This window comes from Rhincodon typus, chromosome 16 (assembly GCF_021869965.1).
Source record: "Rhincodon typus isolate 14 chromosome 16, sRhiTyp1.1, whole genome shotgun sequence".
In the NCBI taxonomy this organism is placed as follows: domain Eukaryota; kingdom Metazoa; phylum Chordata; class Chondrichthyes; order Orectolobiformes; family Rhincodontidae; genus Rhincodon; species Rhincodon typus.
The window spans coordinates 53,218,686-53,237,953 of NC_063347.1; the positions used below are offsets into that span (position 1 = coordinate 53,218,686).

General features: G+C 39.8%; 1 protein-coding gene across 1 annotated transcript in view; it reads right to left on the minus strand.

Annotated features, from left to right (window-relative positions):
* Nucleotides 1–19,042, minus strand: part of cacna2d2a (calcium channel, voltage-dependent, alpha 2/delta subunit 2a) — a 668,643-nt gene extending 649,601 nt beyond the window's left edge. The window contains exons 1-2 of the mRNA XM_048606749.1: nt 18,942–19,042; nt 18,121–18,202 (exon numbers count right to left, since the gene is read on the minus strand). Coding sequence (XP_048462706.1) covers nt 18,121–18,202; nt 18,942–19,042 — 183 coding nt within the window. The remainder of the gene's footprint in view (nt 1–18,120; nt 18,203–18,941) is intronic.
* Between the last annotated feature and the right edge of the window lie 226 nt (nt 19,043–19,268).

The window sequence follows — 19,268 nt, forward strand, 5'->3', positions numbered from 1 at the left end:
CATATCCTCATCTCTACAACTACTATCAGTCCCTGAAATTAAGCCTGTGTCAATGAACAGTCCAGAACAGCATGTCAATAACAGCACGAGCAATATCCAAAAATGAGACGTCAACCTAGTAAAGCTACACCACAGAACTACTTACATGTCAAACTGCAGAAGTATACATATGGCTGACTGAACTAAGCAATCTCACAACCAATAGTTCAGATGTAATCTCCTCAATTCTGCCCCATCCAGCCATGAATGATGGTGGACATTTAAACAACTAATTGGTTGAGGGGTCTTCATGAAAATCTCCAGACTCAATGATCAGGGGACCCAGCACATCTGTGCAAACGAAAACTGTACCATTTGCCACCATCTAAAGTCATAAGTGCCAAGTGGATGACAAGTCAAGAGTGTCATGGAATACTCTATACTTTCCAGAATAAGTGCAGCTCAACAATACTCATGAAGCTCAACATCAGCTAGGAAAAAGCAGCCCATTTGATTGGCACCCATCTAACACCTTCAACATTCACTTCTTCAACCACCAACACACAGTGGCAGCACTGTGTGCTATCTACTAGATGCCCTCAGAAATTCATCAGCTGCTCCTTAGCAGCACCTTCTAAGCCTGCAATATCTACCACCTATGCAGATAGGGGAAGCAAGTGCATGGGAACATTATTATCTGTAAGCTTCCCTCCAAGTCCAGTGATGCCAAAATTTTAAAAAACATGTCAACCTCTTCCTGTGATTCTCAGCATCATAAATGGCAGTTTTCAGCCAATCTAATTCACGACATGAGATAAATAGTTAATGAATAGTAAATACTGCCAAGGTTATGGGTCCTGACAACATTCTGGCAGTATCACTATAGATTTATGTTGCAGAACCAGACTTGCCCTGGGCTACAAAACTACATGACGATATGCAATGTTGTCCAAGTGTGCCCTGTGCATAAAAAGCAGAACAAATCTTACCCAGCTAATTATTGCCCTATTAGTCTATACTTGGCCACAGGTAGAATTTGGAAGGGGTCGTCCACAGTGCTATGAAATGGCACTTACTCAGCGTTAACTTGTTCACTGACGTCAGTTTAGGTCCAGTCAGCTCCTGACCTCATTACTGCCTTGGTCAAAACATGGATAAATGGCTGAATTCAGGAGGTGACGTATGAATGACTGTCCTTGATATCAAGCCACTGCACCATGCGCGCCATCTGGGAGCCCTTGTGAAGCCAAAGTCAATAAGAATCGAACGAAAAATCTCCACAGTCAAACCTAGCACAATGGAAGATGATTTGGTTGTTCAAGGCCAATAATCTCATTCTCAGGATATTGAGACAGGAGTTCTTCAGCATACTTCCTAGGCCCAACCAGGTCAATGAGATTTCCTCCAATATAGGGTCAGAACTGGGAATGTTAGCTGATGATTACACAATGTTCAACAAAATTCATAACTTCTCAGATGCTGAAGCAATCTGTATCCATTTGGAGCAAGACCCGGGCAACATCCAGGCTTGGGCTGATGAGTGGCAAGTACCATTCATGCTACACAAGCAGCTTGCAATAGTCTGCAGCAACAGAAAATCAAACCAAAATCCCTTGATGCTTAATGGCATCATCACTGAATCCCCTATCATTATCCTGGGGTTGCCATCATCAAGAGACACTCAGAGTCATACAGCATGGAAACAGACCTTCTGTCCAATAACTGAACCAACCATATAAATATTGTGGCTACAAGAGCAGGTGAGAGATTAGACATTCATCATTAAGTAAGACAGCTTCAGACTCTGTAAAGGCCACTGGCCATCTACAAGGTAAAAATCAGAATTTCATTGGGACATTTCCTACTTTTTGGATAGGAAAGTGATGGCTTTGTGGCTTTACCGCTAGCCTATTACTCCAGAGACTCAGGTAATATTCTGGGGACCCATAACAGATGGTGGAATTTAAATTCAATAAAAATCTGAAATGAGTAACCTAATGCTGACCAAGAAACCACTGCAATTGTCGAAAAAAAATCCTCCAAATCATTTGGGTTATTTAGGGAAGAAAACTACCATTCTTACCTGGTCTGGCCTACAGGCAATGTGGTTGACTCTTGGCTGCATCTGGGCAATTAGGGATGGGCAATAAATGCTGGCCCATCAATGCCCACATCCCATGAACGAATAAAATAAAAAGCTTTAACAACACTCCTGAAGTACGTGATCACCCAGGACAAAGCTGCCCGGTTGATTAGTACCACATCCACAACCAACATTCACTTGCTGGTCCACCAGTGCAAAGTTTATTATCTACAAGGTGCAATGCAGCAACTCATGAAATGTTTCTTTGACATCATCATCTGAACCCTCTATCTCAAGCAACTAGAAAGACAAGGACAAATGATGCTTGGGAACACCATGTACATTCCCCTCACAGACCATGGAAGGAGATGAGTGTACTGTGCCTCACACAAATAAAAATAGCATGCAATTGAGAATGTACCAGCTTAGTATGCACTAAGTGAGTCCAAATGAGGGTTGGACATTCATTCACAACTGCATAAAGGAGTGTGAATGATGAGCATAAAGGGAAAGTGTGTGTTTCTCTGGTGAACTCGGCAAGTTGAGCAATTCAGATAGATTTTTGCTTCTTCCAGAAACTCTCAATCTGATTTTTGCAGGTTAGTAATCAGCAGTAGCAGTGCCCAAGAGACATGGTGAGCATGCATTGACCAATTACGATAAGCTTACAAAAATGAATAGAAGATTATGCACAAAAGCAGGGAAGGTATGTAGAACCTGTATAAAGTCTGTGTTAGGCCACAACTAGAGTATTGCATCAATTCTGGTCACCACATGAGGAAAGGTATCATGGTTCTTGACAAGAATAAGAGGGATTTACCAGAATGATTCCGGTAACCAGGGAGATTTATAGTTTATTTACAAAGTTCAACACAAGAAAATAAGTTGTTCTCCTTAAAGCAAAGGAGATTGAGGGGAGATTATATAATAAGAAGCTTAGATAAGGTTGACCTAGCTGTTCTCATCAGTTGATTGAGCAAGGACCAAATCTAAAGATGCAGGCACGAGATGCAAGAGAAATATGAAAAAGAACTGCTTTACACAGCAAGTGGTAATAATTTGAAACCTGTTGTCCAAGAGGCTGGTGGATGCAGGGTCAATGAACAATATTGAAAGGAAATTTGATATGCATTTGAGGAAAGTAAATTTGCATACCTACAGGGATGGAGTGAGTGAATGAAGCTGACTTGATTACATGGAGATGCAATGAGCCAAAATAGCCTCCTTCTTTACTGTAATGTTGCTATGGCTACACAAGAAACTAGCATTGCACATGTGAAAACAGGAGAGAGATTGTGGGTGGTGTTCATAGAAACATAATGCAGAAGTAGGTCACTTGATGTAGGTCACTTGATGATGGTCTCTTATTGAAGGTGCACTTCACACAGTTCTCTGCCATATGGTCCGTATCATTAGTGAGTATGGTTCCAAAGGCACTGTCATGATAGTGACAAATCAGACAAACTGGACTCTCTCTCAAGCAGAAGTTTTTTCTCCCAAGTGAGGTTGGCCAGACTGCTTAAAGTTTATATTGCTTAGTTTTCATTCTTTTAAAATGAATTATGTGAACAGAATAATTCTCAGAGAAGGTACTGAAAATCATTTTTAAAAAATTGAAGGAAGTGGAAAAAGTATTTAGAATGTCAGAAAACGTCTATCCAAGAATGCAGATCACTATTTTCTCTCATGAATGGGAAAGGAAGAGAATAAAAGCTGTGAATTGATATTAATTATAGGCTGCATTAAACTCAGGTAAAAGGATCAGTAGATATATTTGCATAATTATTTTACTCATAATTCAAGATGACGTCCATTGGTATGGAGACTATTAAATATTATGACATTTATGCACTTGTACAAAAAGTGTGTTCTGGATATTAATGAATGGTATCAGATTGCTGCAGAAGGTGAGTGCCCTTAAAAAAGGGTCGGAGATAGCAGTGTGCCAGAGTACTGTAGTACCATAATGTACAGCAAATGTTACTCAGATCGGTTGGTTGCTTGTATTCACAGTGGAAAACTTGCTTTCGAAACATCATACTGATTCAGTCAAGAATGTAACTGGGAGAAATATTTTACACTTTAAAAAAGAAAATAATGCTTTAAATTAGATATACCAGCTGAATGTAAGAAAAAAAAGGACAACTGCACCAACCATCTGGTCAAAATCTCACCTACAAAAATGTATTTGTTAAGATCCCTGCTGATGTTATCCCTGGACAAGAGTCTGGCTTGATAGATCATAATGTTATCTACTTTAGCTGTAACAAAATGGTCTCTCACTGAAACAGCGAGCATGCAATGCTGCAGATTTTGCTGTAACAGAACACAGGTTTATTACTAAAGAAATGATAAAAGAGAATGATCCAAACTATCTACTTAAAATACAAATTCAGCTGTTTTAAACACACAATAAATGTATAGTTCCATTAATCCCAAAACACTCCTTTATACATTGAAAAGGAAAAAAAACAGCTTTTGCACAGCACCCAAAGCACTCTGATATAGTTCTCAAAACACCACTCCTCATCTAATACTCACACCAATATCCTTGTATCTAATACCTTGTTAAGTTTAGTCACCTGGTACTTCAATTATTATTTGGAACTGCGATAGCTTCTTCCTAGAGCTATCATACACCTGAGTTTCAATGTACTTATCTTAAATAACCACATTTGAGTTTTCATCCCAACATTTTTGGCCCAAGACTAACAGTAACTTCTCACTCCAAGGTAATCTTAATCATCTAATTCACTAAATCTATCACTCCCTTCTGATATAACCATCCTGTTCCAAGATCTTCCCAGGACTACTACCCAAAATTAAAAGTGAAACCAAGAATTTCTTTCGCTTGATCAAGGAAGCTTTTCCCCGACTAAAAAAAAACTAACAAACTTTTGAGGTCCCAATATTTACTACGCTAGGTTGCAAATAATCTAAAATAAACACAAGTTCATTAGTGCACAAACCCATTTACTCCACAATCAGGCTTCACAAACTACTTTCAAAGAGAAAGTTACAGAAAGTTGTTAGTTACAGCAGTTGTTACAAGTTAACTGTTAATCTCAGACACACAGAAAAACCAGTTCCTAACTCAAAAACCAAACCCAAACGCGTTTCAAATGTCATTACAACTTATACACATAAATCCAACAGTTTGCATCCTACATTGCTGTTGGACATTTGCATCTTGCATTTGTGGCAGCAGTTATCTAAACTAAGGGCCAGATTCTTGTGGAGGAGGCAAGAAGATTGAGTAGGAAGACTTTGAGACTCAGCAGATCCAACTTTGTAAAAAGGTCCTTGCAGAGAGGCGAAACAAGATGCCATCAAGTCTGCAAAATCTGGAGGCAGAACTGAGGCAGCAATGTATACAGGTAGTGGCAAGGCTGAAAGACTAAAACACGTGTTGCATTTACTGGGACATTGGCCCAGTTATAACAAAGCCTAATGGCTCATGCTCACACAGCTAAGCCCCAACGCCATACAGCCATTGCAATCTACAGCACAGAAAAAGGATCTTCAGCCTATCATGTCCGCGCCGGTCAAAAACAACCACCTAACTATTCTAATCCCATTTTCCAGCACTTTGCCCTTGGCACTTAAAAGTTATGAAGGTTTCTGCCTCTACCACGTTTACGACAATGAGGTCCAAATTCCTATCACCCTCTGGGTCATAAAGATTTTCCTCACATCTCCTATGAAACTTCTGATGCTTACCTTCCCTCTGTCAAGGGGAAAAGCTACTTCTTATCCATGCTATGTCCTTCATAATTTTACACATCTCAATCATGTCCCCTCTCAATCTCCTCTGCTCTAAGAAAAACAGCCCCAGACTGTCCAATATCTCATCATAACTGAAGTGACCCTAGAAGTAGTAGATGCATTGGTGATCATCTTCTAAAATTCTTTGGATTCTGGAGCAGTTCCTACAGAATGGAGGGTAGCTAATGAAGCCCCACCATTTAAGAAGGGAGGTAGAGATAAAACTGGCAATTATTGCCAAATTAGTCTAACATCATTAATGGGGAAAATATTACTGTTCATTTTCAAGGATTTTATAGCAGAGTACTTAGAAAAATGTGGTAGAACCAGATAGTATGGATTTACAAAAAGGAAATCATCTTCGACAAATCAACTGGAATTCTTTGAGGATGTAACTAGAAGAATCGACTGGGGGAAGCCAGTGGATGTGGTTTATTTGGACTTTCAGAAGGCTTTCAACAAAGTCCCACACAAGGGATTAAAGTGTAAAATTAAAGCACATGGGGTTAGGTGGAGTGTACTGAGATGGATAGAAACATGGCTAGCAAACAGGAAACAAAGAGTAGGACTAAATGGGTCTTTTTCTGAAATGACAGGCAGTAATTAGTGGGATACTACTGAACCCCAGCTATTAACAATGTACATTAAATGATTTAGATGAGGGAGCTAAATGTAACATCTCAAAATTTGCAGATGACACAAACTTAGGTGGAAGGGGGAGCTATGAGGGGGGACACATTCATGCTTCAGTGTGATTTGAACAGGTTGAGTGATTGGGCAAGTGCATGGCAGATTAGATATAATGTGGATAAATGCAAAGTTATTCGCTATGGTAACAAAAATAGGAAGGTAGATTAATATTTGAAAATTTGTAAATTAAGAGAGAGGAATGTTCAATAAGACCTGGGTGTCCTTGTACACCAGTCACCGAAAGTAAGCGCGCAGATGCAGCAGGCAGTAAAAGAGGCAAACTGTATGTTGGCCTTATAACAGGAGGTTTCGAGTATAGGATTAAGGATATCTTGCTGCAATTATACAGGGAATTAGCAAGGCCACATCTGGAATACTGTGTGCAGTTTTGGTCTCTTTATTTGAGGAAAAACATTCTTGCTATAGAGGGAGTGCAACAAAGGTTTACCTGACTGATTCCTGGGAAGGCAGGACTGTCATAGGAGGAGAGATTGAGTCAGTTAGCGTTGTATTTACTGGAGATTCAAAGAATGAGAGAGGACCTTGTACAGACCTATAAAATTCTAACAGGACTAGACAGGCTAGGTGCAGGAAGGATATTCCCAATGGTGGGGTAGCCCAGAAGCAGGAGTCATTGTTTAAGTATAAGGGGTAAACCTTTACAGACTGAGAGGAGGATAAATTTCTTCACCCAGAATGGTTAGCCTGTAGAATTCACCGTCACAGAAAGTGTTTGAGGCCCAAACATTGTGCGATTTCAAAAAGGAGATAGATATAGCTCTAGTGGCAAAAGGAATCAAGGGAAACAGAAGGGGAGCAGAATTAGGGGCAGTGAGCTAGACAATCAACTATGAGAAGTATCAAAGAATCGAATGGCCTACTCCTGCAACTATCTTTTGTGTATCGTTGGGATTAGGGCTATGGTCACAATTATTTACTATATATATTAATGACTTTGAATACGGAAGTGAATGTGCTATTGCCAAGTTTGTGGATGACAGAAAAATAGGTGGGAAGGCAAGTAGTGAGGCTGACACACAGCAGTCTACAGAAGGACAGGTTAAGCGAGTGGGAAAGAAAACTTGGCAGATGGAACATAATGTAGGAAAATATGAGGTTATGCACTTTGGCGAGAAGAATGGGAGAACTGAATTTTTTTAAATGGGGAAAGATTGCAGAAAGCTGCTGCGCTTTGGAATTTAGTGCTCCTAGTGCATAAGACTACCATTCAAGTTTTAGCAGGTAATCGGCAAGGCACATGGAATGTTGGCCTATATTTCAAAGAGAATGGAAGTACAAAAATATGGAGCTCCTGCTAAAACTATATAAGGGACTTGACAAACCACAGCTGGAATAGTGTAAACAGTTGGTCCCCTTATCTAAGGGAAGATATTCTAGCATTGCAGGTTGTTCAGAATGTTCACTGATCCTGGTTATACAAAAATTTTCTTTCAGGAGATGAATAGGTTTGGCTTGTACTCATTTAGGAGAATGAGAGGAGACCTTATTGAGACATACAAGATTCTTAAAGGGCTTGACAGTGTAGACACATCTTCTGGGAGTGTCTAAGACTAGAGGCCTTGAGTCACTCAGCTGAAACAGAGAGGAGAAGGAATTTTTCTGAGGTAAATTGGTGGAATTCTTCACCACAGTGGACTGTCAAGGCACAGACAGACAGATTTCTAGTCATTAACAGAATCCAGGGTTATGGGGATAAGTCAAAAAGGTGGAATAAAGATCAGCCATGACCTATTTGAGTGGTGGATGGGACTCAATGAACCGAACGGCTTACTTCTGCTGTTACATCCTTAAAGGCGAGTTTCAGATCCTGACATTCTTGTGAGTGAAAAGAAATTCTCTTCAATACCACTCTATTCCTCCTGCCAATTACTTTAAGTCTATAACCCGTTGTTATAAGTCTAGTAAGAGAGGCAAGTACTCTTTTTAGACCCCTGAATTTTAGTCACCTCAATTAAATCTCCCAATAGTCTCCTGTGATTCAAAGAAAACAAACCCAACTGATCCAACTTTCATAACATTGAAAATCCTGAATTCCTAACAAAAGTCACATAACTCTGTCTACTCTCTCTACTATAGTGACATCTTTCCTATAATGTGGTGACAAGAACAGTGTGCAATGTTCCACCTATGGTCTATAGTATTTTATACAGTGCTAGCATAATGATCCTGCTCTTCTATTCCAGGTCTCAGCTAATAAAGGAAAATATCTAATATGCCTTCTTAACCACGTTTTACACATGCCTCACTACACTCATTCACTCCAAGTTCATAAGAACATATGAAACAGAAGCAGCAGTAGGCCATCTGGCCTGTCGAGCCTGCTCCCTCATTCAATAAGATCATGGCTCATCTTCTCATGGACTCAGCTCCACTCAGCCCACTCACCATAACCCTTAATTCCTTCATTGTTTAAAAATTCATCTTTGTATTAAAAACATTTAATGAGGTAGCCTCAACTGCTTCACTGGGCAGGGAATTCCACAGATTCATAACCCTTTGGGTGAAGAAGCTCCTCCTCAACTCAGTCCCAAATCTGTTCCCCTTTATTTTACGGCTATGCCCCTTAGTTCTGGTTTCACCCACCCGTGGAAACAACGTCCCTGCTTCTATCTTATCTATTCCCTTCATAATTTTATATGTTTCTATAAGATCCCCCTCATTTTTCTAAATTCCAATGACTAAAGACCCAGTCTACTCAATCTCTCCTCATAAGCAAACCCTCTCAATTCCAGAATTTAGAACTTAGTAAACCTGCTCTGCACCCCCATCTAGTGCCAGTACATTCTTTCTCAAGAAATAAGATCAAAACCGTACAGGATTACCCAGGTGTGGCCTCACCAGCAGCCTCTTCAGCTGCAGCATAAGTTCCCTGTTTTTAAACTCCATCCCTCCAGCAATGAAGGACAACATTCCATTTGCCTTCTTAATTACCTGCTGCACTTGCAAGGTAAATTTTTTGTGATTCATGCACAAGGACACCCAGGCCCCTCTACACAGCAGCATGCTGCAATTTTTCACCATTTAAATAAAAGTCCATTTTGCTGTTATTCCTACCAAAGTGGATGATTTCACATTTACCAACATTGTACTCCATCTGCCAGATCCTTGCCCAAGAATTTAGCCTACCTATATCCCTCTACAGACTTTCAGTGTCCTCTGCACACTTTGCTCTCCTGCGACCCATTACCTATTCCAGTATACAAAAGGTTGTGGGGCTCTTGTGTCACAATGATAGTGCCCTGATCTCTGGGCAGAAGGTCCTGGTTCAGATCAAACCTGACTCACAAATAGTTGTTTGGTAGTATAGAACCTGAGTATTGCTGGAAAAAAGGTACAATTTGTTGAAGTTTTACCACCCTTCAGGACATTTTGGAAGAATCAATTCAAGGGGAAAAACCATTTATACTACAGAAGAGGAGAATGTTGATTTGTTGACAAGTGGACTCTGATTGGCAGAGGCATTGCCATGGAGACAGGACTAATTGATGATTAAATGTTAATTGGTTTATTCTCCATAGCAATACCTCTACCAAACAGCATCCATTTGCTAACTAATTAGCATTCTCCTCTCCTGCACCATAAATGTTGGTTTTTCCCTTCAACTGGTATTCTTGTGAATTATCCTGATGCATGCAAGACGAAAAAATTGAAAATTGGAAACAGTAAGAACCCATTTGGTTATTCCGAATGGCAGGACTGCTCCACCATTCAATATTATCATGGCTGATCATCCAATGTTGTACCTGTTCCTGCTTTCTCCTCATACCCTTTGATCCCTTTAGCCCTAAGAACTATATCAAACTCCTTGAAAATATTCAATGTTCTGACCTCAACCACCTGTGGCAGAGAATTCCACAAGCTCTCCACTCTCTAGGTGAAAAAATTTCTCATCTCAGTCCTAAATGATCCACCCATATCCTTATATTGTGACCCCGGCTCTGGACTCCCCAGTCATCTGGAGCATCCTTCCGGCATTTACTATCCTGTCCTTACAAAATTTTACAGGTTGCTAGGAGATTCCCCATTCATTCTTCTAAACTTCTGTGAATATTGTCCTAACCAACCCAGTCTCCCTTCATATGTTAGTCCTGCCATCCCAGGAGTCAATCTGGTAAAGCTTTGTTGTATCCCCTTCACAGCCAGAACATTCTTCCTCAGATAAGGCCAAAGCTGCACATAACACTCCAGGTATAGTCTCATCAATTCCCTGTACAACTGCAGTAAGATATCTCCACTCGTGCACTTGAACACTCTCGCTATGAAAACCAACATACGATTTGTCTTCTTTACCGCCTGCTGTGCTTACATGCTTACTTAGCAATTGGTATACAGGGACACCCAGGTATCATTGCAACTCTCCCTTTTCTAATCTATCACGATTCACATAATAATCTGAATTCCTATTTTTGTTACCAAAGTGAATAACCTCACATCTATCCACATTATACTTAACCTGTCATGTGTTTGTCCACTCACTCAACTTGTCCAAATCACAATGAAATATCTCTGCACCAACCTCACACATCACCCTCCCACCAAGTTTTGTGTCATCTGTAAACATGGAGAAGTTGCATTTAGTCCCTCATCTAAAAATGTCAAAAGGCTGAAGCGTGACCTAATAGACATTTATAAAATCATGAATGGCATGGATAGGGTGAATAGCCATGATCTTTATCCCAGGGTAGGGAGTCCAAAACTAGAGGGCACAGGTTTAAGGTGAGAGGGGAAAGATTTAAAAAGGGACCTGAGGAGCAACTTTTCCACGCAGAGGGTGGTGCATGTATGGAACAAGCTGTCAGAGGAAGTGGTGGAGGTGGGTACAATTATGACATTTAAAAGGCATGTGGAATACCAAACGCTGGTAAATTGGACCAGATCAGTTTAGGATATCTGGTCAGCATGAACGAGTTGGACCGAAGAATCTCTTTCTGTGCTGTATAACTCTATGTGCTGGTAAGGTGAATTGGCCATGTTAAAAATTGCCCTGTAGTGTCCAGGGATGTGCAGGTTAGGCAAAATTGGCCATGGTTTAAAAAAAAACCCAAGCATGGTTACGAGGATGGGGTGGGTGGTGGTGGTTGGGGGTGGAGTCTGGGTGGGATGCCTTTGGAGAGTCCATGCAGACTCAATAGGCCAAATAGCCTTTTACTGCACTGTAGGGATTCTATTTTTTATGATTCTATAAATCATTCCTATATAACGAATAGCTGGGGTAAAAGCACTGATCTCTGCAGATCCACCAGTTGCTGGATGCCACTCAGGAAAAGACCTACTCATTGCTTATATTTCTGTTTCCCAACTACCATCAGTTCTCTATTCATGCCAGTACAATGTCTCCAATCCCATACACTTTAATTTTACATGCTATTCTCTTAAATGGGACTTTATCAAAAGCCTTCTGAAAGTTCAAGAAAACCACATCCACTGGCTTCCCTCTTAACAACCATAATATAATGCGCTGGGGACAGAGGCTCAGATCCCAACACAGCAGATGGCAAAATTAGATAATGCCCCTGGCTGGACCAGCACTTTTTGCCCATCCCTAACTACCCCTGAACTGAATGGCTTGTTACCACTGGAATACACCTGAGCAAAAGTCCCAGCACCAGAGCCTGCAACACCCATTCATTCTGTCAGGTCCTTCCTGCTATTGATTGACTCTATGCAAATTACATCTGGATACTATCTCTCAAATTTTAACACTTCTCATCAAACTGTGCTTTCCTGATGCTCCTGCAACAGATACTTCAAGCTGGTTCTCTCATCTGTGTGCCTTACTCTGTCCAAGTCTTTTTTTTCACCCTCTGATCTGTATGTCCTTGCTTATTATGATCTGCTTGTACTGCTCTCAAAAAAAACTTTTCACTGTACTTAGGTATACGTGACAATAAACCAAATCAATCGAAGGCAACCTCACTGCTGGTCTGCAATCCATGAGTACTATATAAGATGCAGATGGTAAACAGCAGAAGGATTGAGCTGTTGTAGCTCACTACCACTTGAATATGTTTACTTTCTCACTTACACCTACACAAGCAGGAACCTGAATCCAGAGTTGCAACATGATCCAAGGAGATGAGGAGACTGACAGATGATCTAATTAATTGGTTTAAGTAGTTCTCACTTGACGTAGCTGTGATACACAGCAGCCTATGCTTCCTGCTGCTCTCCATCTGTCACTGTTCCTACATAGTGTGTATTTCTATGAACTTTCTATTCAATGTAAACCTGTTTATTCCTCTCACCACTGTAATAGGAATGAGAAAAAAATGTGAGGAGGCATGAGGTTTTCTTCATTCCCTGGCTGCAACAAACTTTGCATGTGTGTTTTAACTGGGATTTGTAGGATCATTCTTTTGTTTCCTAACAGTGACTTATTCGTGTTCCTGGTAACTCCTGCAGGAAAGTAATTGGAAAATCTTATCTAATTTTCCTTTCTGTGTTAAAGAGGTGCTGCAATGGTACAATCAAACCAAACGGTGATCAATCAAACTCAGCACAGCCAGAGACTGAACTTTTGTTTTTTTTATTTGTTCGTGCAACGTGGGTGTCACTGGTTGGGACAGCATTTATTGTTCCCTGAACTGAACAATTTGTTAGATCATTGCAGAGGGCAGTTAAGAATGAACCATATTGCTGTGAGTCTGGAGTCACAGATCAGGTAAGGACACCAGACTTCTTTCCCTAAATGGCATTAGTGACATGCTCACCATTTGGAGAACTTTGAATTCCAGATTTTATTAAATTCAAACTTCACCATCTGAAATGGTGGGATTTGAACTTCTGTCCCCAGAACATTCTAGTGATGTTCTGGATTGCTAGTCCAGTGACGTTACACTATGCCATTGCTTCCCCTCCTTTTTTACTGTCCTGTGTTCTCAGTTACTCACCATTGACCAGCTGATTAGGTGCAGGTTTTGCTGCAATTAACCAAAACTCTAAGCTACAAACACTAAATCATTGGCTTAAAAGATTTTCAATTCTATGCTCCCCAACCCATAAATTTTCACCATTAAATTAAATGGAAGTACAGGATCAGAGTTTCAAGCCCAAGAAAGCCTGCATATATATGGCAATAAAACATTCTAACTTGATTCACAGGACTGTAATTATACAAATATTGGTTGAAGAGCCAATGGAGGAAGTGTTAGGACAAGTAGCTAAAATCTTCAAAGTGGTAGATTTTAGAGAGTGTCTTAAAGCAGTTGAGTCAGAGGGGGTTAGGAAGAGAATTCTACAACTTAACGCATATGTCGGTGAAGACACAACCACTGCAAACACAAGCAAAAAACTTTAAAACAAATTTAACTAAATGTGCATGTGTTGAACTAGGCTTAATTCAATTCAAGAGCTCCCCAGAGGGCAAATCAGATACTCAAATCACGCAAACTGACATAATCCAATTTTAAGTGCTTGATTTATGTGATCTGGTCAGAGCAGTACAAGGAATGTTGCGGACATTATACAATGGAGAGGAGTTCAGTGTTTTAAGTCAGCCATGGGTTCCTGCTCCTGACTTCTTTTTGGAGAATCCGTAAAGGAATTTCTTTATGGAACTGAGCTGGAAGGATTAGAATTGCCTGGAATGCTTTCACTATCAAACAGTGGAACAATATTCAGTACTGTGCAACAGTGCAAACAGAGATTTTGTGTTCATATGTCTGGAGCAAAAGGTACAGTAAAGGAAAGGTACATATGATGCACAGAAGAAAAACATGAAAGTACATGGCAGTGGCATGCTGCATGTGTAGAACGACTGAGGTACAGCCTGGTGTGCAAACTTTTCTGGACATGCTGGTATTGGTTTATTGCCAGACTGAAGAGAATCTGGTACTGCATACAGCAGCAGCTCAGTGAGCAACAGCAAGAGAGATCATCACTGAATCATTAAATTAACAGATCAGGCAGAAAAGATCTGCCATCTGCTCCATGCTGCCAATTTCAGACACACCTGACTTGCCTGGTTAGTGGCCAGGTGCTACTGAACTCAATGTCCAAGGTTTAGCAGAACTATTGGGAAGTGGCAGGGTTTACACAAGACCTGATCCGGCAGAACTAGAGTGGTAAGACTGCTCAGCTCCTCTCACTGTGACAATGAAGCTCCTGTGGTTTCCTCACTTCAACATCAGTAGCGGTTGTATAGCATTATGACATGGGCCATATTTCAAGGCAGCCAGCAGCATATGTATGGGTAACAAATAAGGCTTTGAAAAAATCTGCACAGTCAGCATGCAAACACAAGTCACAAGGTTCCGCATGTTGGAAGTGGCAGCTTGAGGACAACACTTGTTTTGTCATCAAATTTTATCTTTCGGAGAACTTTTCTGGAGAATTTCCTCCCCTGCTTTTCTTGAATTGATAGCTAAAATTCAACGGATATATCCATTTCTGAAGAAGGGTCCTGACCCAAAACGTCAACTTTCCTGCTCCTCTGATGCTGCCTGGCCTGCTGTGTTCCTCCAGCTCCACACTGTGTTATCTCTGGCTACAGCATCTGCAGTTCCCACTATCTCTATCATAAATCATCACTGTATCTTTCAACAGCTCAAGGAACTACTGCACACCATAGATTCTGACGTCAGACAGGACTGTCAATTTCCTGGCTTTGAGCATCAAGAAGCTTACATACATCAGTTACATATATACACACATTACTGTGGCAGAACACCATCCAGACAGAAGGTGATCCATCCTTTCGTGGGGTGATTAGAACAAGGGGCTTATTTTTAAGATTAGCCAGCCTGTTCAGACTGAGGTCAGCAAGTACTTTACACAAAGGGTACTGGAAATCTGGAATAAACAAGAACAGAAATTGCTGGAGAAACTCAGCAGGATTAGCAGTATTTGCAGACAGAAAGCATTAATATTTCAAGACATGTGACCCTTGCTCAGAAAGTTCTGAAGGATCGCAGGACTAGAAACCTAACTCTGTTTTATCTCCACAAATGCTGCCAGACCTGCTTAGTTTTTCCAGAAATGTCTGTTTTTGTTTGTTTCAGCTCTCCAGCATCCACAGTTCTTTCTTTTATTTTAGTGGAAATCTGGAACACTCATCCTCAATAAACTGTTGAGACTAAAAATGTCAAAACTGAAATTGAGAAATTCTTGATAAGTAATGCTAATAGGGGTTACCAAAGCAGTTGGATGAAATTCAGATAATGCCATAATCTAATTGAATAAGTGAACAGCTCAATGATGTGAATGGTCTTCTTCTGACAGTGCATGTTTTGTTCTAAAATTCCTTCATATGATGTGGGCATCACTAATAAGGTCAGCATTTGATGCCCATCCAAAATTACCCTTGAGGTGGTAACAGTGAGCCAACTTAAATTGTTGCAAACGATGTGGTGAAGATATTCCGACAGAGCTAGCTGATTTTACAGTGCAACTGAATCACTTCTAATCCATTTCAGAAGATCATTAAGAATGAGTGATATTGCTATGCGTCCAGAATTACATACAAGTCACATGTGAAAAGTATAGCAATGTTCTCTACATAAAGTGAATCAGTTGGACGTCTTTTTTTTTTTAAGGAAAAGCATTATAGTTGCCAATACCAGCATTAGCTTTTATTTCGGATTTACAACAATGCATTGCAGTAGCACCAGGTAAAACAGAAAAAGACTATTTGAATTGGAATACTAAACATTAGAATGGGATTTTAGAACTGCTAGTTCTGACAGCAGATAGAATTACATCTGAAGATGAAAAGCACAGTGCTTGTTAGATGATAATGTCCACAACCATAACCCCAATTGAGTGTTTTATAATGTTGGGCATTTAACTAATCAGATAATTTGTTAACCAGCAGCCCGTCAGCAAATACACATTAATAAGGTACGAGGGAGACATTCTACAATAATTAATGGTGAAGACATTTAAATGCAATCACATTTGGAGCTAATACTGCAAATGTGAAACCCCACTGAGAGACCAGTGTTGCATCTCCCATCTGTAAATCTATAGCAGATGTGAACTTTCTTTGCTTTGCTAGCACAGATAGCAAAGATTTCCTAATGTGGGTTAATGCAGAGTGACCTGGAAGTCCTCATCTACTGCGTGGTGAATCAACAAGTCATGGTGATCGAGCTGCCAGCAAAGTTAGGATAAATAAAATAAGCTAGCAGTTTGCACTCCCAATAGCAACATAAAATCTGTGCTTATGTGTGGCTGTATCTAAGTAAGCATCAAAGAGCGTGGCAACCCAGAACACATTGACTCAAACATTCCTATCACTATATCTCCCATCAGTATCACCTGGGACTATGTAATATGAAGCAGAGAATTTATTTTATAAAGTTTCTTAGATGATTAGTGCCAGTAAAGTTTAGACAACTTGATCAAAAAAGGCTTATCATTTAACATAATTCTCTGCTATCTATTTAAGAGTCACTGTGTACAAAATAGAGAGTAATGGACTTCTGCAGAGATATGCTTTAAAAGTGTCTACAGAAGTGGTGGCTTCTAGCAATCTTGAAACATTTATTAATCATACGAAATCAAGCTAAGTGACCAGGTGAGCAATGTAAGGTGAATTAATAGCATCTCAACTAATTAAGCAAATAGATGAATGACAAATGGATGTTAAAGTAGATATCTAAATGTATATTGGAATATGTGAATGTACGTGGAAATATGAAGTATGAATGCATCTGCTACACAAGTGATGAACTGAAAACTTTCAGTGATTAGACAATGATCATTTCTAACTCTGCTTCATTAACAGTGGAGTATAATGATCGAGGCATGATTTCTGACCATTCAGCTATATCTATCCCCACATATATTTACATATAAATAGTTATTAATCAGGTGAAACCAGAGCCATATGCCACTGAAAGGAGAATGGTACATTGGACAGAGATCTCAGATAAACAATGATGATTCCTTGATTCAGTGCTTTAAAGACAGAAGACTCAAAGGAACCATATTTCGCTGGAGAAAGGACACAGTTCATGACTTAAATCTCGAAGGCTTGGAATAATGTAAAAGCATAGAAGTTATTTGAGTTAATGTTCACTAATTATATAATTATAGTGCATCTGCAATATGCTGCAGTGATACACAAAAACCACCACACTGGCCAAACAGACGACTGCTGTAGGGCCTCAGTTAGCACTCAGTACCCACTATCCCAGCCACCACATGTCACTTTATTTTCCAACTAAAACTTCCCAACAAGCTAGCTAATGTAAAGGAAGACAGACTAGTATTTATGTGCTAAAAAAAAAAACAGTATTATGGATGCTGGAGCTCTGAAACAAATAAAAACAGAAATTGATGAAGAAACTCAGCATGTCTAACAACATCTGTGAAGAAAGAAACAGAGTTAATGTTTCAGGTCCAGTGACTATTCTTCAGAACTGTTTTCCCTCTCCACTGTTGCTGCCAGGTCTGCGAGTTTCTCAAACAATTTCTGTTTTTGTTCATTTTAGCAGTTATATATGCCTTTCACAATCTTAGGAAGTTCAGGCAGCTTTCAGTTAACAAAGTGCTTCTGAAGTATAGTCTCCGTTATAAAGTAGGTAACATACAATGTCTAACATTCTATCCAATAGAGGCATTAAATTTATGACACTTACTGCTTTGAGCTGTTGAATCCCACTGACTTGTCGGACTACTCGATCTAGCTCTTGTTCAATTCTCCCTGCCCAGTACTGAATCCTAAGAAGAGAAAACAAAGTTGTAATAACTAAGAATCTAATTATGCAAAGCACTATAATTTGGCACTGAAAAAATCCTTCAGTTCTTCAAGATAAAAGTGGCAATTTTTACTGTTTTACATGTCTTTTCTTCAGAACTATACTCAGTCTCTACTAAACACCAAACTGCAGCAGTTTAATCAACTTTACAAGTTGATCACCCAAGATGGTGGCCAAGTCATCAAATACCATCACAATACAAATAATCTCGGCTGGCATCACATAATTTTAGTACACTTGCTCCCATACATGAAGCACCTTAAACGAAATACTGTAATTATTTGAAAATTCAGCCAATACCAATCATATGAAAAAGTCTATAAATCAATCTACTGTAAAGGGAAGATTCTGTTTGCCTAATCTGACTCACATTTTCTCCACAAGAATATATCACAATTAAATAAAGAGCAGAGCGCCAAGGTGCAGATTGGTAAAAGCAAAGACTGATGAATTCTGAAGTGGTACCATAGAAGTTTAACACAGAGGATAGACAGCATGTCAGAGAGGCAACCAAGGTTTCTATTTTTAAAAGAACAATGAATGCAATAGAAAGTAAAAAGTGAGAGATTTTAGGTTTGGGTTTTGTGTTTTCAGAAAATTAAAGATTCCCTAAACAGGTGCGGAATAGCGTACAACTGCATCTGTAGCATCTTCATTAAAACGTGGCAAGCAATTTATTAAACCCTAGCTCCAGGACTGACAAGTGGATACAGGTCACTGTATTCTCCACAAGGTATGCCTCTTGAGATGTCTTCCTTTCTCTTTCCTTTACTATTTTTTCCCTTGATGGTTGTAGCACCATGTTGTAGATAACAGCAAAGCAGCATTTAAATCAGCAAGAGAAAAGCAAAATACTGTACTGCAAATTTTGAAAATCGGAAATAAAACAGAAAATACTGAAAGTACTCAGCAGGTTAGACAGCATCTGTGGAGAGAGTAAAGTGACACCAGAGTTGAGGACCTCTTAAACAGAGCTGATCAACTGCACTGTTCACACTCAGTCAAGAGAGTGTGAAAATGAAGGTTTT